Genomic DNA, 22,891 nt, shown 5'->3' on the forward strand with positions numbered 1-22,891 from the left:
GGCATCTTTTTTTTATTGCCCAGGCATCTAGTTGCAAGGACAATCATTTCCTGACTGCCTCTAGAGATGGGCAGTCAGGCAGTACTTCTCGAGTGCTGATGGGGTCTATCTGGAAAAGAATCACAAACCCTAATTTTGTGGGCCTCCTCTGCTTCTAGGGAGGCGTCTACTGTTAGAACTGCCTCCTCTGCCTCTGAAATTGTATTCAACCAGACCTTGGAAAGGTCCCTGAGATTTACAAAAAAACATTTTCTTATCACTTCCCTGATTTCTAGAGAATGTTCAAAGACTGGTAGAAAACTTTATTCCCACGGCAAACAGGGTCTTTCCATCTTGTTCATTGTGGGTAAGCATTTCTTTCACAGACGGACCAAACAAAGATGTTCCATCAAAGGGAGTGTTGCTTAAAAATGCCCTGAAAAGCTCAGCAAAGTTGCACAGCCGCAAAAAGGCATGTCTCCTTACGGCAATGTCTGAATCGGCCGCCCGTGAGGCACTTTCAGGTGTGTGAGAGGTCAACCTTATGGACGCACTGAAAACTGATAATAGTGGCCTGCTTTGATAATCTTTTGAAATCCTCTGCAAAGATGGACTCGGAAAGAGAATCTGACAGCTCTTTGGTCAAATCTCTCTACAGCCTTGTAAAGTGTGCCAAATAGTTAACGGACCTCAAGGCAAATGTCGCTGAGGCAAAGACTCACTTTCCAAATTTGTTTGGTAGCCTAGACTATTTGGTGGGTGGATAGATGAGCTCTGCTCTGTTAGCTCTTTTTTAGTGGCTGCCACCACTATAACAGCATCTACTGGGATTCTTTTGCTCCAGTGAGGTTTATCTTTAGAGGAGCTAGGAATTTGTCAGGTTGACACGGTACAGACTCAACAGAATCTGGCTACTTACATGCCCAGCAAGACACTACATCAATGAGTTCCATCCACCAGGGTGGGATCAATCAAGACGCAGATGGGCCAAAACCAAAAGCTTCCAAAAATACTGACTCCTCTGTAGAAAGAATAGCCACCTTCTTGTCTAAGGATCTCTAATATGTCTCCAAAGGAGACATTAAGTGGTGATCTGGGGGACCATTCCCCTTCCTCAAAATCAGTATCTTTAGTGTGAGATTCCAATGCATCTCCTCTTGCACATCATCTTCCTATGGATCTCCTTGGGGGGATGTTCAGGGGAGGTATAAGAAAAAAGGGGGAGTTCCTCTGTGGGGACTGAATGGAAGCTAGGTGGAACTGGCTGTCCCCGTGGAATAGGCCTGACAGACTCAGAGCTCAAAACCAAAGAGGGAATAGGAGGTGGATTTGAGGGATGAGAGACCAGATCTCTAGAAAGAGAAAAAGTCCTTTCCACAACCTCAAAGGCAGATGGTCCAGGAAGAGCCATGGACACCTGCACTGGAGCCAAGACTTGAAGCACGGGTAGATCACAACTCCAACTGGATCCATGCCTGGAGGAGGGAACCAGACCTGAACTGTCCAGCGTCAAGGCTCCAAGGGGCAGGAATGGATCTGAAAACAGTGGAGTAGATCCCAGCCCCGCGGATCTGACGCTTCCAGCCCCACGGATCTGACGCTTCAGCTCTGGGACCAGTTCTGATCTGAAGGAATAGGAGTGGAACTGGTCAGAGATGCTGTCAGATTGAGAAAGCAATTCTCTTCGGATCAGACTCTGGAATTCACAAGAGCTGTCGGATCCTGGGGTTCTGAAAATGAAGGATGAATTGGAGAAGGAGAGAACACTGTGCGAGTCATGGCCAGAAGACACTCAAATCCAATAGGGGACAGAGTCAAAATGACCCCCCCATCTGGATCTCAGTTCTGAGGAACTTTTGCATCATCCTATCCACGTCCACTTTGGAAAGATGTCTAGAGGAACTGAAGGATGTGGTAGACAGAGGCCTAGATTATTTTTTAGGAGTTTGCATAAAGGGGAATTGGAGCCTGGAGGAGACCAGATCCAAAATCAAATCTGAGCAGCAAGGTCTTTGAGTATATTGATCTACTTTTATGTAATAGTGTATTTTAATTTGATAAAAAGTACCATCATCAGATTAAGGAAGCTGCAATGGATACTTCAGGTGCTGACACTTACACTAATAATGCACTCTCTGTGTGGAAGAGGAACATATTTTAATAAAAGCAGTATATACTTTAATTATGTGAAATTTTATAAACTCTTTGTTGATGATATTTTTCTTATTTGACATGTTAATTCTGAAATTTGTATTTATTTATTTTTTTTTTGCTTATTTGCATTTGACTACAGTAAGTTTTAAATCTACAATTTCTACTAATATATATTTTTTAAATATAAATACTTTTTTACAGAGTGGGAAAATATGTACAATTTTTTTTAGAAAAATACGTATAAATGTTTCATTATGTGCATGTGAATAGTATGCATCCTTGTCATGTTTATGTCATAGCTCGCAGTCCATTTCTTACAGCCAGTAGACTAAATACTAATGATTATGACTTTTACACAGATTAATGAAATCTATTCCGAACTCCATGACAGAGGGTAAAAAAATGGATATTTTAGATAACAAAAGGAATGTGCTGAATGACAGTAGAAGAGCTAAACCTTATTTCTCTGGAGAACAGATAAACAGCTGACAATTTAGACAACTAGCTATTTCTAAACCTAAACTTAGATACTGTATTATGTATAACATACATACTAATAAGATAAAGATTATTATTAAAGACATTTGGTCTAGTCTATGTCCCTCTACTACTATTAATGAGATCGTAGGTCAACAACCTAATTTTGTACAATAGAAAGGAATTTGAAACAGCAACTCTGTTTTCAAAATTTTAATCCAACATCTTATACTAATAACTTAGGGGCACTGTCCCATGTCATGATTGTCAATTTTGTAGCTATATTAATGAGAATAATGAATTTCAACACCCAGTCACCAAGAATTTTTTTTTCTTTGATTTGCAACTTGTAAAACTAAGAACGTTACATATTTAGCAACCTGTGAAAATGGTTTCTGTTTTTATGTAGGAAAGACTAATAGGATGTTAAAAGGAATGTAATTCAGAACACCTTTCAGATATACATAGAAAAGTTGATAGCAATGTTCTAGCAAAGCATATAATGTATATGCAAGAGCTTCACAGATTCACTTCCACAGTGATTAACACATTTAATAATAACATAACAACTGTGGAGGGGATTAGTACTAAATACTGAATGCATTGAACATAAATTGACTAATTATGTCCAGGCAGATGTTCATCCAGGGTTAAATGAGACTGGTAGTATTAAACCGGTTATAAAGAAGAGATCTTTACATATTTAATGAATTATTAGCCAGTTACTGTTTGTTTTATTGAATTACTTTGGCTGCATTCTAATTGGTTAATTGTTATCTGTAATATTTAAATGCTGACCAAGTGTTTTGTAATTGTTGAAAGCACCGAAGAGCATCTCGAAAGCTTTGCTTAATAAACTTATTTTTACATTAGTTTTTGAGTTGCACAGTTTTTTTTTTTTTTTTGCATTTGATCTTTAGCTGGAACTCTTTGCTACTTGGAGACCATTTTTGTTATATTTGGATTAGTCTGTTCAATTTCATGCAAGTCTGACCTTCATAATTTAAGAGTTATACTTCATTATTAACTTGGAATATTAATGTCCAGCCCTGTTAAGTGCCATATAATGTTTTCCTATATAAAAAAAGTTCAGAACTACCTTTATTTTCTTGCAGGAAACACATCTGAACTATGGGGAATATATGAAATTATTTTGGAATCAGGACGAATGAGCATTTTCTTACTAATTGACGGGAAGGGAGTTCTTATCTTGGTACAAAAGAATACCTCTTTCAAATTAATTTTGAGTATTACCATCCCTCAGGTGTATGAGACAGGATTGTCCCCTCTTCTCCACTGTTTTCACCTTTTATCTAGAACCCTATGCATCACATTTGAGGAGCTCCATGTTAAGAGATGCAGAACCAGTACTCAAACATACAAGACTGTCATGCTTGCGAACGATTTGACAAATCCCAAATCTGAACTGCAAGTATTTTTTCAGTTGCTTGAAAGGTTCAGCAAAATTTCTGGTTATAAGATAAATGTTTTTAAAGACAAGACAAAGCCAATTTGTATTGCCTACTCCATCTGGACTGATACAGCCATTTCCCATTCTACAAAATGGGAAACACATGATTTACCTAGTGATACAGTTTTCTAATACCCTTTTAAAGCAACAGAATTGACTTGTAAACATACACTGGATAAAACTTCTCTAACAATTGTGAGGGGGTCTACCTAGAAATACCACAGAAAATTCTGGCAATTAATTGGTTTATACTTCCACGTCTCCTTTATGGGTCGCAATGACCACAGTGAATGGCTACAGAGAATCAGGAAGCTACTTTATTTCATCTTAGGGAAAACATATGACCTCTTGGGAGATACTGTCATTGCCAATCCTTTTGGAGGGCATGGGATTCCCCAACTTCAATTTATATATTCAGACGGTAAGACTGAATATGGCCATACAAGTCATCAGTTAATTTTTCTTCACAACAGAAGGGCATGCTGTCACTTTCATTTTTGGGACTTCATTAAACTATGAACTGAAAGCTAAGCAGCTTTCATGGGATTTTCAGGTGCCTCATTGTTAAGGGAGATATTAGCCTCCCCAAATGATTTTTTAAAGTAAGCCAAACCAAGTTAAGGGCATGATGGAAGGAGATGGCCCCCGTAAAGTGAACTGACTACTGAAAGCTATTTCCTACTTTCCAGAGAAGTTGAGAGAATGTAAAAGGCTGCAACACTGGACCCAATTAATTATAAAACACACGCCTATCAGTTTGAGGAGTTGTATGGGCTGAACATATCCTATAGAAACATCTATAATCCTTTAGTACAGGAAGTGGAAAGTCTCAATATATTTAAGGTTAATGACAAATATTACCCTAACTTTGATGCTGGATCACTGACGTGCAGCATCACCATCAAAACAAAAGGGCCATCAGTAAGGCATATACCTTATTTAATACATTTAAATTAGATAAAACTGAAAAGATTAGGCTCTTGTGGGAAAGGGAATTCAAGATCCCCACCCCCCCCCGCCACAGGAGGATAAGTAAAGTTATACTTTCTATCCCAAAAAAAAATGCCTCTCAAACTAGAGGATTCAGATTTTTGGGTTGGCAGGTTCAATTATTTTTGCATACCAGTGAGACTTGTCAGTATTTTTCCCACAGTTTAATTTACTTGTTATATATGTCATAATCCAGAACTGGCAGACTCATTATACACACACTGGGATTGCCCTTTACCATTTTAAGCGACAATTAGGTGGTTTGATTACTCAAATAAGGGGATCTGAGATATCTTTGCTGTCAAAACAATTTTCATTGGGGGCAGTGATGCTTCCTGAAGGATCAAAGGGCCAATGGGCAGTGCTGAATCTGTTACTTTTAGACAAAAAAGTACAACGAGAAGATAGAAAAAAAGACAGCTCTCCCAACACTTACGGCGCTTAAAACACTAATAGGTTAGCTCTGATATACGAAGGTAGGAAGGAATAAGTCTCGTCCTAACCAGTGGATAACAAAAAAAGAAATATTTAGAGGCTGGTTTGAAACCTGATTACTATTGGGTAAGTGGCACAGAATACAGCTGATAAAAGACATGGAGGTTATCTTTACTAGGAGAATATTAGGCACTTTTTAAGTCACTTCACATTACAGTGATTGAATTAAGACATTTGTTATTCTGTGATGGAAAATTAATTTTTTTGGTCCCTCTAGACTGCAGCTTGTTTGTTGTATTTAGGTACCATACAGGTTTCTTAAAAGTATGTTGTATTTTTGCACTTCGATGGTTGTTCTTAATTGGAGTTAATAAAATAAGCATTCTGGAGGAAAAAAACAGCATGGCAGGATAGAAAAGCATATGCATTTCAGTGAAATCACACATCCAGCAACTATTTCAGATCATGCACCATTAAAAACAGAGACAGAAATGTAAAGTAATTAAGTAAAACAGACAATTGTGCTTTTTTACTTACCTGTTAAGAAATGAATTTAAGATATAGGTATTGGGAAATGATTCAAAAGATGTTAAGAAAAACAAATTTATTCAGAAGGGCAAGCTGGTGTGTAGGACAAAATAAAAACAAGCAAGCTGGTGTGTAGGACAAAATAAAAACAAGCAAGCTGGTGTGTAGGACAAAATAAAAACAAGCAAGCTGGTGTGTAGGACAAAATAAAAACAAGCAAGCTGGTGTGTAGGACAAAATAAAAACAAGCAAGCTGGTATGTAGGACAAAATAAAAACAAGCAAGCTGGTGTGTAGGACAAAATAAAAACAAAGTTTGAAAAAAGGGTACAAAATAAAATAGAAAACATTGGGAATGAAGTAATGGAAATTATTCAGAGGGGTTGACAAAGGTTAAAGTAATGCAGAATAAAGGGGATCTCACAGAGCAAGAAAAGGAGCAACTGCAATGTGTTAAATGTTAATAGACAAATAAGACAGTGATTGGATAATAAGCATCAGTTTAAAGTTGCTGTTAAACAACTACTTGTGATAATAATAAATACTTTTAGTACAATGACTTAGGCAACAGAAAAAAAGGGTCACCACCAAGCCTACGGAGCCTATGACAAGAAAAATAATCAGTGAACCCATATATTTAACAGAGGTATTTCAGAAATTTTATAAAAAATATGAATAAAGCAAGGAATGGTGAAACAAATCAAAAGCGCAATTGGAAACATTCATGGAAATCTTAATTATGCCAAGTTTAGAGGAAGATGAGGCTTAATAATCAATAGTAAAGCTAGGAAGAGACGAGTTTAAAAATGGTGATGTATAATTAATTACTCAACATGGAAGTCTCCAGGAACAGATGGCATTCTGATGGAAGTTTGGAAGCTGGGAGGGAAGGAAATGATAATCTGGAAGGTTTTGTTTGTTAGTACTTTGAAATGTGGGGAAGTACCAGCATCTTAGAAGAATGCTGTGGTGGGTGTATTACCCAAAGAGGGTAAAGATCCTTCAAATCTAGCTTTACATAGAACAATTTCAATTTTAAATAATGATTTGTATGTGTTTATGTCTATTCTATACTATCTAAAGGAAGGGCACAGGTGTTGACAAAATTGATAGACACGCAGTTGACAACATTAAAAAATATCTGATTCAGACAGAAATAGACTTTAAGAAGATGCCACTATTACTGGCAAGTCTTGATGCAGAGAAAGTACTTCGGGAGTTAGCTGGGATTTTCTAGGCAGGACAATGGAAGTGCCTGCATTCACCCACAGAATAGAGCTAATTAAGAGCATATATGAAGAGTCAGAGGCAATAATTAAGATGTGAGGGTTTCTTTCCAATAAGCTGTGTTTAAAGACAGGAACCAGGCAGGGGTGGCCTCCTACCCCATTCATTATTTGCTTTATATTTACAACCACTGGCACAAAAAATAAGGGACTCGCAAATTCAAGGAGACAACTGGTATGGTACTCAGAAAAGGTTAGCCTTATTTGCAGATGCTTTATATTTGATAAATCTACAAAAGGTCATTCTGATGTTGTGGAACAGTTTGAGACAGTATGTCTTTTCTGGATATAAAATTAAGGTAAAACAAAGTCTGTAGTGGTGAACTGCTTGCCCACACATTAACTGAATCAACAATACTCACTTTTATGGGGACATAAGATGACATATTTAGGTGTATATATTAAAAAGACATATGGATATGTGGGACAGAAATAATTAAAAGATAATATAAAAACAGACAAACTGGAAGCCATTGATTATGGATATGGCTAGTAAGATACAAGCAGTGAAAATGTTTTAGTTACTGATTTTATATGCAAGTCAGGCAAATTGTTATCAAGCAGACAAGTTGCAGACAGTAAATACCTGAAGGAATTTATTTAGGACAGCAAAACTTAAGTGGGATAACTGATTCTCCACACAGAACAAGGTGATTTAGGATAAGCTGATCTGAAGGGATAGTTCATGGTTTTGCAGATAAGGTTCATATACATAAAAAATGCAGAAGATTAGTGGAACGGGATAATGAAATTTGGGGGGGGGGGGCAAAAAAAAGTGTGTAGTATTTTGGATAAGTTCCTTAAGCAGAATAACAACAAACCATACAGAACATTATACTCATAAAATAGCAGAAAGTACTCCAGGAACAAAGCCAACATGGGAAAAGAGAAAGATTTGACCAATAAGGAGGACTGCAAGTAAGGATACAGAAAGAGGCAGCTGAAATTTACTGGACCAAAATTAGCAAATGAACCAAGGCACTGGAAGCAAATAACTAGGGAGGGAAAGGTAAGAGTGGGATGAAGGCAAGCAAAAGTTTGGACTGCATTTCAGAGACTGCCTTCCATGCCAGAGATAGGGAAATGCTATGTGAAAGTAGACAGTAAGGGACAGGGAAATGCTATGTGAAAGTAGACAGTAAGGGACAGGGAAATACTATGTGAAAGCCTAACTATGGCAGAGTTTTAGTTAGTTCTAAAACAGAAGCATCTGTTACAAAGGGATAATTAGTTGGGGCAGCACAGTAGGTAGCATTGTAGCCTCACAGCAAGAGATTATCCGGTTTGATTCACTGCTGGGGTGCCTTCCTTTGCAGAGTCTGCATGCACTTCTTGTATTCACATGGGCTTTTTCTAGGTTCTCCAATTTCCCCCATTTTCCAAAAACATACAATCAATGGACTGTTTGTTCTAAATTGGCTGTGTGTGTGTGTGTGTGTGTGTGTGTGTGTGTGTGTGTGTGTGTGTGTGTGTGTGTAATTACTGCAGTAGGGCTAGCCTCCTGGCAGTGTGAATTTTGGCTGTAGAGGACTGTTGATCTAACACAGTGATGTGATGGGGAAAAAAATAGGAAAAAAGGGTTGGGGGCTGATCGTCTAAAGATATTACATGGAAAAATGTCAGCTCAAGGTGCCATAAACCCTGAGAACACTGCCATCTACAAAGAACTGTTCACAGAGACCCTACAAAGGCATGTTAACAGCTGCAGAGAGGCAGCTGTACCCACCAGGAATATGTACAGAAGTAATTCAAAAAAACAAGCCACCCTGTTAAAAAGTTAAAAAAGATTTTTGCGAGAGACTGGGAAAGCCAATTTACCAAGGAACAATGAAATAACATCTATATGGCTCCCAAGTACACAACAAATTCAGGAAGACTTCGCATATCTGTATACCTCAAGCAGACTTCAGATAATTTCTCCTCAGGGTAGATGGCAAATGCTGGATGTGTGATAGGAAAGAGACGTAACTGGGAACAGGTATTCTGGTAATGTAAAAAGCGGTCAGATTTCTAAAAAATTCATGCAGAGAGCATTTTGTCAAAAATGATGGTGGAGCAAACTGCTGTAACTAAAGAAATAATTCTTGTGAAGTGGAACATTGACTCTGAACAAACAAGACATAGTAAGATCTTACTAAGATAGATTAATCCTACTGACTGCCAGAAAAGCAACTGCTAGAAAATGGAATTCAGTTTCTAAACCAACTACAACTGAAGTACAATACAGAATACTGTTAATGGAATACAAAATGGAGGGGAGATCCTTAACAGAAGGAAAAAGTAAATTGCATAGAAGTAAAAAGAATATGTGGGAACAATACAAGCAGAATAATATTCGTGGAGAGGAGTGAGGGTCAATACAAGGAAGGAAATTAATTTATGTAGTAACAGAGAGAATGTTAACTGTTAAAAAGGAAATGTGTCTAGTGCATGAAAAAATGCTAATATAAAAGAAAACAAAACACAGTAAATGTGTATGTACCCAATTCACTGTTTAGCTGTGATTTAATAAAGATATTTATTAAAAATATGGTCAGCTAAAAATAAATCCCACTACAACACTGTGCCATGAATTCCTTCAATACCATAGCTCATCTTGCCCACAGGGTAAAATGTGCAACAGTTCTCAATGCAGATTAGCTGTGGCCAATTTACAGTTACATAACCTGCAACAAGGTTCAGTTTAACAATGGAGTTAAAATTATGCTGCATCTTGCTTTAAATGTTACACAGTGCAAAAAGGTGTTCAGCTAGCAAAGGAAAAGCCCTGATCAAATTCCAAGGAAACAAACCACAAGGAATAACTGTATGAAAACATATTTTTCAAATGTTCACTCATCTAGCTCAGAATACAATTTCTTCCTCAGCACCTTTACTTTATTCATTTCTCAAGTTCAGATGTGGATTCTACAAGCCCATATTTAAAGTTGCACAGTTGGTAAACCATGAATCAGCACACAGAACTGTTTTTTTCTTCCTACACAATTAACACCAGACTGCATTTACAAGTTATGTGCCGCTTGAAATAAAGGCCGTCCACATCTTTCAGGCTACCAGGTAACATAAGTCATCCTTTTTACTGCAGTTAGTCCAAATTTGTAGCAAAATACTTAATGAATTCAACAAAGTGTATGGTCATGGATCATTCAACATCACAAAGAAAATGACCTTTTCTAACTGTATGGATTTCCAGAGTCTGTTCCAGTATCTAAAATACACAAACTGAGAAGAATGCATGAGAGAAGTTCCTCTCACCTTTTTAATACAATACACAAAAGACAAATGCAGCAAACCTCCTTTAAAACTCTGACTTCAGAACATGCAACATCTACCCTCTTGTGCTTTGCAGCACTTCTCTATCACCCAGCATGTCCCCTCACAAACTTTTCACAAGAAAACTTCCTTAAGCAAACCCAATGTAGGTTAGGCAGTAACCAGGAAGACTATGAGATCAGGTACTACAAATCACCATAAAGTGCATCAGCTTGTCTAACTCCAGAAGAGAGAGAGACTGTCACAATGTAAGTGAGAGACAAGGATTCACAATTTATTATCCAGATAATCTTCTGACACAGCCCTTGACTGATGGTTGTGTATACTGCATTGGAGATGCTGCATGGGGGTGGTCAAGATCAGCAAATTTTCTCCTAAATAGAGGAACATGGCCAACTGCTCAATTTACCATATTCCTGCAAGCTTTTAGATATACCAGGTACATTTTCAAAGCACTTTTCCCAAAAGCAGAGATTGCAATACCTGCAGAAGGTGGACTACAAGCATAATACTTTACATTGTCCATGTGCATTACCTTTGCCATGTAATATGTCAATCTATATATTATCAAACTAAACCAAAAAAAATGTAACAGGTTTTACAGAAAAACTACAAAGGTAATAATAACAGGTACTTTATTCTCAAAACGGAAACCGTACAAAACAGTAGACTCTACATTTCATTTTTCAATAAATATTGGCACTTACGTGGCATGATCCCCTGGCTGACCAGCTCCTCTCTTGTCCTCCTCTGTTGAAGCTTCAGCTGAAGCACTGTTAGATAAAAAGAGAGAAAATCAGAAAAGGGATTAGAAAGAAGGAATGTGTACCTCTCTCTCTGTGCTAGAAAGAAAGACAGAACTCTATTCTCCTGCATCAAATGTTTTTTTTTGCAGAAGTGGCCAAAAGAAAAGTGGTTTCCGCAACTGCTAGTGTTGCAACGGAAGTTAAAAGTGAGAGTAAGACCGGGGATACAACTACATGATAATGTAATGTTAAAAATGCACAAACACATACTGGCACGTTATGACATTGTTCACAACAACATTCTTTAAGATTCATGCAATTTAAACTGTATTCTGATATACTACATTCAAATCAAATGCTCTGCATTACAGAGTAAATTAACTTTGTAACTTCATACCTACAGATAAATGAAAAACAATGTGACTCTGGACCACAAATTACAACACCGTGTGACATGCAGTGTATATTTAATAATATTACACTTGTGCACTTAGTTTGCAGTGCATAATTCAAACACAGAAAACATTCTGTTGTTAACATGTTTATTTAATATAACAAGACTCCTCCAAATGAGTACAGAAACTTTGACACTGCAAAGATCAACTAACCATCAAGACTAATTTTAGTTTTCTGTCTCCAAGCTCCTAAAGTTACTGCTACAACCTACACACTTGTGAAGTGCACTTGGTGAGGAAGAGTTAAATAAATTGTGCTCGACCCAATTGGGTACTACAGAAAAGGCCCACAGACCTAAATGCAAGAAAGACTCAAGTACATTTGCATCCATACACATACAAACACACAGACATATACACACACTCCTTATCAGCTTACAATCGGTCGTATATTCTTCCTAAAATAAATGTACTAAGCTGTTACTCATTTTATACGGTCTGACTCGTCTTTGCTTTCTTCTTTATCCTCCAGTGGATTAATATTCCTGTCAGTCTACATTTTACAATTGTACTAGTCATCTTGAATAATGCCAGACATACCTTTTAACTGTTCAGATCTTAACAGAATGTCCAAATTTTTTGCCTCATATTTTTGGTCCACTCCTCATAAAATCTTTGGTTGTCTGGCAAACTACTAAGGATTGAAGTCACTAAATAATGAAATGGGTTAGAGTTTCAGACTCCATATCCTTCAGGAAACGCACGTTAACATATCATTTTATTCTAGCATCTTTCTAAGTTCACAAGACCAATACTTCACATTTGTACCTATTTGTGGACCTTTGTTCCCCAATTATTTTAGGCTTTGTCCAGATTTCTTCCACCAAGAAGTTGAGAGGTATGATACGAGCTCATATTCATTCTAAGAGTGAGTTCAGCGTGCAGGTTACTTCAAGAAGGGGTTAACAAATGGTCAAAGGCAGAAATGTCTCCCGTTCTGCAAACTGGGTTCCTATTAGATGACCGAAGACGCATTCTTTCGAATGCGTCTTGGTCGAACTTGAAAAGACGAAAAGGCAAAATGACGAAGCAGCATATAAGCAAATTCTTTCCCTGGGAAAGAAATCACTTGGCCGCGTCCGTTACTTTGCCCTTTTCGTCACTGTAGTGCGATCTCGGAGTTGGTATATTTAAGTAGGGGGGGTGTGTGGGGGGCAAAGCCTCCCACTTTATTTAAGTGGTTTTTTTTTTTTTTTTTTTTTTTTTGGAACAGCGATTTTTTTCCCCTTGGGAAAAAAATCGCTGTTCTAAGCGTTCGAGTTTGTAAGCTTTTGCTTACATGGGGTCGATAAATCATCGCGACGATTCAATATAGACTCCTGCAAATTACATCAAAGCGTCTAACAAGACATGAGCATTACTGTAGTCCTTTCTTTATCCTGAGTAACCACAGTCAGAGATGATGCCTAAAAAACTCCATTCCAATTAAGTGAAAAAGAACTACTAATCTTTTACTGAGTACTTGTCCTTGAAATGCTGTTATTCAAGCAAAATAATTTCTCAAAATTTGGAAATTAACTTTCAAATGCGGAGACTTGTCTACAATGCAATGTTTGGAGACGTTTCCTCAACCCTCTCGTTAAGATATTATAAACTTCAGCACACAAAAGTGCATCACTTATTTTAATGTGTAAAGTAATAAAGACTACATACTGATTCAAAGTCTGTGGCAACAAAACGTCTTTCAGCTTTTCCCGGTTAGGGGTCGCCACACCGGACAGCTGGTCTGCAGATTGATTGGTAGTGGTGTTTTTATGGTGTTGACCTGCAAGCTTGACACCCAACCTTCACAGAAGACACCCATATACACACATGCACCTATCTGCATGTCTTTAAAACTCACTCGACCGCAGGGAGGACATGCAGACTCCACACAGAACGCTGCCGAGAATCGATCCAGAAAACCTCCTGCTGTGAGGTGACAACGCTGACCGCTGCACCACCACAGTCAAAGTCTGTGGTAAATTATCTAAAAAAGTTCCATTTGCAGCAGAAAAATTCTTTGCTCAAATAAAGGTAAATAATTCTACATCATCTGCAAATATGAGAAATACTGACATACCAATCTGAAAATCCAAGCTTCCACTATGCCTTATCATACACAGCTAATCTATAAATGACCACTGTAACACCATGTCAAACTCAAGCAAACCAGAAGACAAAGACCTTATGCAGAACAAAAAAAAATCTGGAAAAAGGATAACCAGAACACTGCATGTAACCCACCACCACAGTTTTCCAGTCTGCATACTATCTAATTTACATACACTCCGATACTTCTCCCAGTTTTATTATTTACTGGTAATTTCTTCCTCCCCAAAATCTTAACTCTCCAAATGCTGTGTAGATTGCATTCACTTTTCATACATATACGCTGCAGCTCCACAGGAGCCAAAATTTCAGTAGCTAAGTAAAGGAAGGTGGGAGGGTATGGAGCAGCATCGGCCAATGAAAACTCCTACAGTAAGCCTGTTTGTGCATATCAGAAGAAAAGGAAGAGAATTCTGCATCAGGATCAAAGTCTTTCTGATCCACACCTCTAGTAACGCTGAAAAATGATGAAGCATCACCTTCAACAGGGCTACTTCACAAACAGCCCTTAGGAATGGCAGTTTTGCCATACCTATCAACCTTCAGACATAAAAAATCTGGACAAAGACCCCTGAAAGCAAGGGCATCTGGAAAGAAACCTGAAAAACGAATTACCATGAAATTTGCGTGGCTACCTATAACCTCTCCTATTTCCATATGGATTGTCAGATACCATCTCTCAGAAGTCATGGACATATATATTGAATACCATTTCTGCTTGGTATTAGTAGTCTGGAAATACTAAAAAAAAAAAAAAAAAAAAAAACCACCACACAGAATGAGACACTATTAAAATGTTTAATTAACAGAAGTTACGCTTAATGCCAAAAAAAAATATGTGTCGTCATCCCCTTTGGGAAAAACTCAGTTCCCACTAATTACCACATCAATGGGAGCCCACCGAACACTGAAGGCGTTATAAGAGATCTGGGGACATTGGCTGACAGCAACCTCTCCTCTGACCACCATATTGCCACTGTGGTCAGAAAGTCCTTCTATGTTGCACACCTCATTACCAAGAGCTTTGCAGCCAGGAAGAAATAGGTCATCTCCTTCTATCATCGAGTAAAATGCCCCATTTGGCATGTCCCTCACTAGACATGCAAAGTACAGTTGTGTACACTTATCATAATGTAGATGTTCGAGTGTAATCACTGTTGCAGTCATTACATTTGGGTTATCTGCCTGCAGGTAATCCTCAGCCACCCTGAATATCAAAGTCATGGCTTCCTGCATAGGATGCTGTCTCTTCCATGACGTCAGATTGTCAGGGGTATAAAACATGCAGCCGACGCCATTACATCAGTTTTTCTTGCCCCAGATGTCAGGTGCCCCCACAATGGAAAGCAATTACATGATATGTTACACCTCCATGAAAAAGTAAATACACCACAAAGCTTAAAACAAGAAACAAAGGTAGAGCCAAGAGAAGACGGGGGGGGGCTGGAGGAAGGGTAACCAGGACTGCAACAGTGAATACACTCGAACATCTACATTTATAGTAAGTGTACACAACTCTACTATGTTCTTCGTGTTTCACTGTTGCAGTCATTACATCTGGGCTGATTCCCAAAGCTGAAGAAGGGAGGAGTAAGTTAAAGAGCATTACGGCCAGCAATTAAGCCCTGCAAAACTGCAGTGGCAAAACCAGCTCTATATTTAGAAAAAATGGGCATGTGGTAATGCTTGGTGAAGGTATGTACAGAGCTCCAGGTAGCAGCTTCTAGGATGTCCCTGGTAGGGACTCCTCTGAGAAAGGCTGTAGAGGTAGATGCAGCCCTGGTGGAATGTGATCTTATCCCCTGTGGGGTAGGTTTTCCATGGTGCTTATAGCAGAAATGAATGCAATGCGCTATCCATTTAGAAATGGTTTGCTTTGAAATGGCTTTCCCCTCTGCCCCTGCAGCAAAGCCAACTAGCAGCTGTTCAGATTTTCTGAGAGGCTTACTCCTGTCCAAATAAAATCTAAGTTGTCTGTGCACGTCCAAGGACTGCAGTATTCGTTCTCCTTTGTTTTGTGGATTAGGGAAAAAAGTAGGCAAATGAATGGACTTAAGGGCCACACTAGACACCACCTTGGGCATAAAGAAAGGATTGGTCGTGAGGAAAACCCTGACTGCATGGAATATAATGAAGGGCTCCACTGCCATGAGGGCCTGTAATTCAGACACTCTTCTTGCTAAAGTGATGGCTAGAAGGAAGACTGTTTTCCAATAAAGGAATTTCAACTCTGCAGTTGCAGCTGGTTCAAATGGAGGGAGATTGAGCTTTTCCAATACAAAGTTAAGGACCCAGGCTGGAGTACGGGCTCACTTGGGGGGGGGGTCTTACATTTTTAGCCCCTCTGAGGAATTGCTTTAGCAGCGGGTGAGAGAAGAGGGGAGGTTCAGTTTTACAATGTGCTGAATGGCAGAGGCATGAATTTTAATTAAGAAGGATAGACCCTTGTGGAGCACTTCTGTTAAGTACTGAAGAATATGAGGTAAGCTGGGCACCGTTATGCCCATCCCTTGACTCTGGCTCCAGGAACAGTATCTTTTCCACTTTTCAGCATAAGATTTTCTAGTACTAGGCCTCCTTCCTTCCAGAATGACATCTAGAACCTGCTTACTGAAGGATGCTATTGGAGAGCTGAAGGAAATAGCCAGGCTGCAAGGTTCAGGGTTTGAAGTGGAAGGTGCAGAATCTGGTCTGCCTGCTGGGACAGCAGGGAAGGTGTCTGAGGTAGGTGCCATGGCTCCAGCAGTACCAAACTGCGCAAGAGGGGGTACCAATGCCGGCGAGGCCAGTCTGGTGTAATCAGCATTGTGCTTGGCTTGTCCTGTTTGATCTTTAGCAGAACCTTCGGGAGGAGAGGCATAGGGGGAAAGGCATAAACAGAGAGGCTTTCCCAGGTAAAGTACAAGGCATCCACTTTCCAAGCTTGATTGTGGGGAGTCCTTGTGCAGAATATGTCCAATTGGTAGTTCTGAGGGGAGGCAAACAGGTCTATCTCTGGAGTCCCCCATTTGTTCCTCAAGAACTCAATGAGGAACTAAACCCACAAATAAGGCTGCTGTTTAATCTTAGCCTTACTACAGGATACGTACCCAAAGAATGGCGTACGGCAACTGTGGTCCCACTCCACAAAGGCGGTGCTTCTACGGACCCTGGAAATTACCGCCCCATAAGCTTGACGAGCCTGGTCTGCAAAGCTGTGGAGAGGATCATAATGGAACTCATAAATAAAGACATTGGGGACCTACAGACACTGGATCCTACCCAATTTGGCTTTGTCAAGGGCAGATCCTGCCTCTTGAACTTGGTCGACTTTTTCGAAACAGTCACTAAGGCCATTGATGAGGGTAAGGCAGTTCACACAGCCTACCTTGACCTAGCAAAAGCGTTCGACACAATACCCCACTCGGGCATCATAGAAAAGCTCACCAGCTTAGATGTAAACCCATATGTCACAAGATGGGTTGCAAACTGGCTTAAGGACAGAACACACAGGGTTAGAGTTGCTGGTGCCATGTCAGACTCTAAGCCGGTCACGAGCGGTGTCCCACAGGGCTCAGTCCTGGGCCACCTCTTGTTCGGCATTTATTTTTCTGAAGTGCAGGCAAACAGGGGGATTGTGGCTGACAAAATTTGCAGATGACTGCAAACTGGGCACCATAATTGACACTCCATCAGACACAGACATCCTCCAGAGAGGTCTCATAGAAATGGATAACTGGTGCCAGAGCCATGGCCTTAAGCTAAATGCCAAAAAATGTATAGTCATACCCTTTGGGAAAAACAAGGTAACCCCTAATTACCACATAGGTGGTAATCCATTAAACACGGAAGAAGTTATCAGGGACCTGGGGACCCAAGTTGACAGTAACCACTCTTTTGACACTCACATTGCCAAAGTGGTTAGGAAGACCTTCTACATTGCCCACCTGATCATGAAGGGATTCACATCCAGATCAGGAGAGGTCATTGTAACCCCTGTACTCTTCACTTATCAGACCAATGATCGAGTACAACGCCCCATTCGGAATGTACCTTACCCGACACCTGCAGCGGTTGGAAAGACCCCAAAAGTTCCTCACCAAAAGGATAAAGGGGCTCAAACATATGTCATACGATGCCCGACTGAAGAAACTCCAGCTCTATTCAGTCGCATACCGTCTGCTCAGAGGTGATCTGTGCCTGACATACAAGGCCATGTCCAACCCGGAATTAATGGACATGCTCCACCTCAAAAAATCCAAATCCACCAGAGCCATGAGAGCAAGAGACTTAAACCTCAAAACGGATATAAATAGGACGTGCTGGAGGGACAGATTCATCACCCAGAGACTCCCTACACTATGGAACAGAATCCCAGTCCATGTGAGGCAGAGCCCCTCACTGACTCTGTTCAAGAGAAATCTTGACGAGTGGATGGGAGATTGTAGGTTTACCCCGGGAATCATCTCTGTATCACTGCTGGACAGAGGCACAGCAAACTAATGGGTATAGTATTCTCATCCTAAGGGGTGGTGAAAGCCACACACTCTCTGGCTGGGCTTATAAATGCCCTAGGGCAGATAGCCTAGTATGAACCTATGAACCTACAATCCTATAAGAGGTTGAATATTTTTGGTTCCAGTTTCCATTCGTGTGGGTCCATGAGATTTCTGCTTAGGTCGTCTGCCAGTGAATTTAACTTGCATGGCAGGAACTGAGCTTGTAGGTGCACTTGATAGCTCAAGGCTGTGTTCCACAGAGCCATGGCTAGTTTGCAGAGAGGGTATGAGTGGGTTCCTCCCTGCTTGTTTATGTACCACATAACTGTGGTGTTGTCTGTCTTTATCAATAATTGTCCTGGAAGGATGTTGTCTTTGAAGGCTGTCAGGGAATTCTGTACAGCTAACATTTCTTTTTGGTTGATATGCAGGTGCATCTAACTCGGGTTCCATTTGGCCTGAATGCACTGCCCTGCCAAGTGAGTCCCCCCATGCATAGTCTGATACGTCTGTAGTAAAGGTTTGGGTGGCAGGGGGCAGATTGAAAGGGAGCTCCTTGTTGAGGTGGCAGGCCTCTACCCACCAAAGGAACTCTGTCTTTATACAAGGAAAGATCAGAATCATTGATTCCAGGTTCTGAGAATGCTGACACCATAGGCTTTTTAGATACCATTGTAGTTTCCTCATATGCAGTCTTGCATATGGAATTAGTAGAATGCAAAAGGCCATGAACCCCAGGGTTTGCAAAATTTTCCTAGCAGATAGATGGGTCTTTGTGGCCAGTAGTTTGAAGTAGGCTATCAAATAAACTTGTTTCTCTGGCATGAGGTAAGCCATCTGGGAAGTTGTGTTCAAGCTTGCTCCCAGGAATACATCTGTTGGCAGGGTACCAGATGAGATTTCTTTTTGTTCATGGGTGTACCCCAGCGAAGTTAGAAGTTTCTTTACAAATGCTAGATGTTTTAATAGCATGCCCTGACTTTCTGCCTGCATTAGACAATCGTCCAGGTATGGGTATATTTGAATATTTCTTTGCCTGCAAAATGGAACGGCTGGAGCTAGACACTTTTTGAATACCCTGGGCACAGTAGATAAGCCAAAGGGAAGTGCAGAGAAAGTACAGTTTTGTACCTACCATAAATGTAGATGTCCGATAGGTATGCATCTGCAGTCATAACATATGTGTTGTCCTGCCTCAGGCAGCCCTTCGGTCGGCCGGATGCCAAAGTCTGGGTCTGGCCTCGGCTGATGTCGCACTTTCCCCGACGTCATAGCTACTGGGGTATAAAGGCATCAGCCGACACCATTTTCCTCAGTGTTTCTTGCCCCCGATGCCAGGTGCCCTCTAGGAAGGCTAAATTTGGATTAATATTGAAGGTTCCAAACAGTAGCAAAAAATATATATATATACATATATACAAACAAACAAACAAATACACCATAACAGATTCCCCCAGCTAGCTGAAAGAGGGGTAAGTACCCTAGGAATACCACAGATTGGAAGGAGGGTGGGTAATCCTGACTGCAGATGCATACCTATCGGACATCTACATTTATGGGAGGTACAAAACTGTACTATGTCCTTCAAGGATGCATCTGCAGTCATAACATATGGGTAGAATACCATAGCCAAACTGGGGGAGGAGGTACTAAGATAAGGATGGTGTAGTTAAGATCCCCTGTAAAACTGCAGTTGCAAAGCCTGCTCGGGATCTGGAGTATAACGGTAGATTATAATGCTTGGCAAATGTATGCACGGAGCTCCAAGTAGCAGCTTCTAAAATGTCCTTGGTAGCCACTCCTCGTAGGAAAGCTGTAGTGGTGGCTGTGGCCCTTGTGGAATGAGGCCTGATATGTTCTGGAGCTGTCTTTCCATGAAAAGAGTAGCAGAAGCGAATGCAATTTCCTATCCATTTTGAAATTGTTTGCTTGGAAATTGCTTTTCCTTGCACCCCAGTTGCATAGGCTACAAAAAGTTGGTCAGTTTTTCTGCTAGTTTTAGTTCTGTCCAGATAGTAGCGTAGTTGTCTGTGTATATCCAAGGTGTGCAAGAGTTTCTCTCCTTTGTTCTGTGGGTTAGGGAAGAACGTAGTCAAATGAATGGCTTGGTTCAAGGGATACTCTGGATACCACCTTTGGCATGAAAGTTGGATTGGTTCTCAGAGACACACTATCCTGGTGAAAAATAATGAAAGGCTGCACTGCCATTAATGCCTGTAGCTCGGATACTCTTCTTGCTGAAGTGATTGCCAGAAGGAAAGCAGTTTTCCAAGATAAAAACTGTAAGTCTGCTGATGCTGCTGGTTCAAAAGGAGGTAGTGTCAATTTTTCCAGCACAAAATTGAGATCCCATGCAGGTAGAGGGGGTTTCCTTGGAGGTTTAACATTTCTGATCCCTCTCAGAAATTGTCTGAGTAGAGGGTGAGAGAAGAGAGGCGGATCCATGTTGTATTCTGCTGAAATTGCTGAAGCATGAATCTTAATGGAAGAGTAAGACAGGCCATTGTGTAGCAATTCTGCTAACTATTCTAGGATGTGTGCTAGGTTTGCCACTGTAACATCTGTGCCCTTTGATGTGCTCCAAATGAGGAATCTCCTCCATTTAGCAGAGTATGCTTTCCTGGTGGAGGATCTGCGAGACTCCAGGATAATGTCCTTGACCCTCTGAGATAAGAAAGTTTGGTTTGGTCTTAAGCAATTTTCCAGGCAGTTAGTTGCAGAGTTTTCAAGCTTGGATGCAGGGTCTTGAAATTGTTCTGCGTTAGAAGAAGAGGCCATAAGGGTAGAGGCCATGAGTTCGCCTGAGACATGTTTTTCAGTAGCGGATACCAGTGTTGTCTTGGCCAGTCCGGAGCTATTAGTATCACCTTTGGCTGTTCCTCCCTGATCTTCAGAAGAACCTTGTACATCAATGGGAGAGGTGGGAATGCATACACTATTAGGGCACTCCAGCTGAAAGAGAGAGAGTCCACCCTCCAGGCTTGTGGGTGGTATGTCCTTGAGCAGAATTTCTTCCGTTGGTGGTTGAGAGGGGAGGCGAACAGGTCTATCTCTGGCAATCCCCATTTCTTTGTTATGAGTTTGAAGATGTCTGGATGCAGCATCCATTCGTGAGCATCCGTGGTAGTCCTGCTTAAGTTGTCTGCTAGTGAATTCTCTTTTCCTGGTACAAATATGGCCTGCAGCTGGATATTGAGATTCAGGCCTATGTTCCACAGATCCATTGCCATCCGGCATAGAGGGTAGGAATGCGTGCCTCCCTGTTTGTTTATGTACCACATGACCGTGGTGTTGTCCGTCCTTATCAGCAGATGTCCTTGCTGGAGGAATGGTTTGAATGCCTCGATTGCATGCTTCACTGCCAGCATCTCCTTTTGGTTTATGTGCAAGTTTAGCTGTCCTTGAGACCATAGGCCTTGGATACATTTGTCCTCCATGTGTGCTCCCCATCCTAGGTCTGAGGTGTCCGTGGTGATGGTCTGCCTTGGTTTTGGTTTCATGAAAGGCGACCCTCTGTTGGACTGGCAGGCCTGAGCCCACCACAGGAATTCCTTTTGAAGGCATGGAATGATTGGTATCATGGTTTCTAGACTGTGTCTGTGTTGAGACCATACATTCCTTAGGTACCATTGTAATTTTCTCATATGCAGCCTGGCATGTGGGATCAAGATTATGCAGGATGCCATGAAACCCAGGGCCTGCAGGACTTTCCTTGCAGTAAGCTGAGTTTGTCTTGTCAAAGTCATGAAATAATCTGGAAGTTGTTTTTGTTTTTCTTCTGTGAAAAAAGCCATCTGAGTTATTGTGTCCAGATCTGCACCCAAAAAGGTTATCCTTTGGGATGGCACTAGTCTTGACTTTTGGATGTTGACTGTGTATCCCAAGGTCTGTAGCAGGTGTATGACATAGGCCAAATCCTTTATCAATTTTGTCTTGTCGTCCGCTTGTATTAGGCAGTCGTCCACGTATGGGTAGATTTGAATTCCCTGAAGTCTGCAATGTGCAATTACTGATGCCAGGCATTTCGTGAATACTCTGGGCGCAGTAGATGAGCCAAAGGGCAATGCTGAGAATTGATAATGCTCTGATCCTGCAAGAAATCTGAGGTATCTTCTGCAATCTGGTCGGATAGGGACGCGCAGGTATGCCTCCTTGAGATCTAGAGTCACCAGCCAAGACTCCTTGCCCAACATGGGAAGAAGTTGCTGTAGGGTCAGCATTTTGAATTTTGGTACAATGAGAAATGTGTTCAGTGCGGACAAGTCGAGAATAGGCCTCCATTGGTTTTCTTTTCTTGGTACAAGGAATAGTCTGGAGTAAAATCCTTGGCCTTGTTCCATAGATGGTACTCTTTCTATCGCTTTCATCTGAAGTAAATTTTTGATTTGTCTTAAAGCCTCTGGCTTCTGATTTGGTGGTAGGTTTGGCATTCCGCTCTTTTTTGGTAAAGTGTGGAAGTGAAACCTGTATCCTTTGTCTATTGTTTGCAATGTCCATGTGTCCTTTGTAATGCAATGCCAGTTTTTTGA

General features: G+C 40.6%; 1 protein-coding gene across 2 annotated transcripts in view; it reads right to left on the reverse strand.

The window, feature by feature from the left end:
- MRTFA (myocardin related transcription factor A) overlaps nucleotides 1-22,891 on the reverse strand; it is a 2,407,897-nt gene that overhangs the window by 1,402,277 nt on the left and 982,729 nt on the right. For both annotated transcript variants that reach the window (XM_044075412.1, XM_044075419.1), the window contains one exon: nucleotides 11,300-11,365. In XM_044075412.1, the coding sequence (XP_043931347.1) occupies nucleotides 11,300-11,365 (66 nt within the window). The remainder of the gene's footprint in view (nucleotides 1-11,299; nucleotides 11,366-22,891) is intronic.

The sequence above is a fragment of the Protopterus annectens genome, chromosome 1.part1 (assembly GCF_019279795.1).
Source record: "Protopterus annectens isolate FY-2018-M chromosome 1.part1, PAN1.0, whole genome shotgun sequence".
In the NCBI taxonomy this organism is placed as follows: domain Eukaryota; kingdom Metazoa; phylum Chordata; order Ceratodontiformes; family Protopteridae; genus Protopterus; species Protopterus annectens.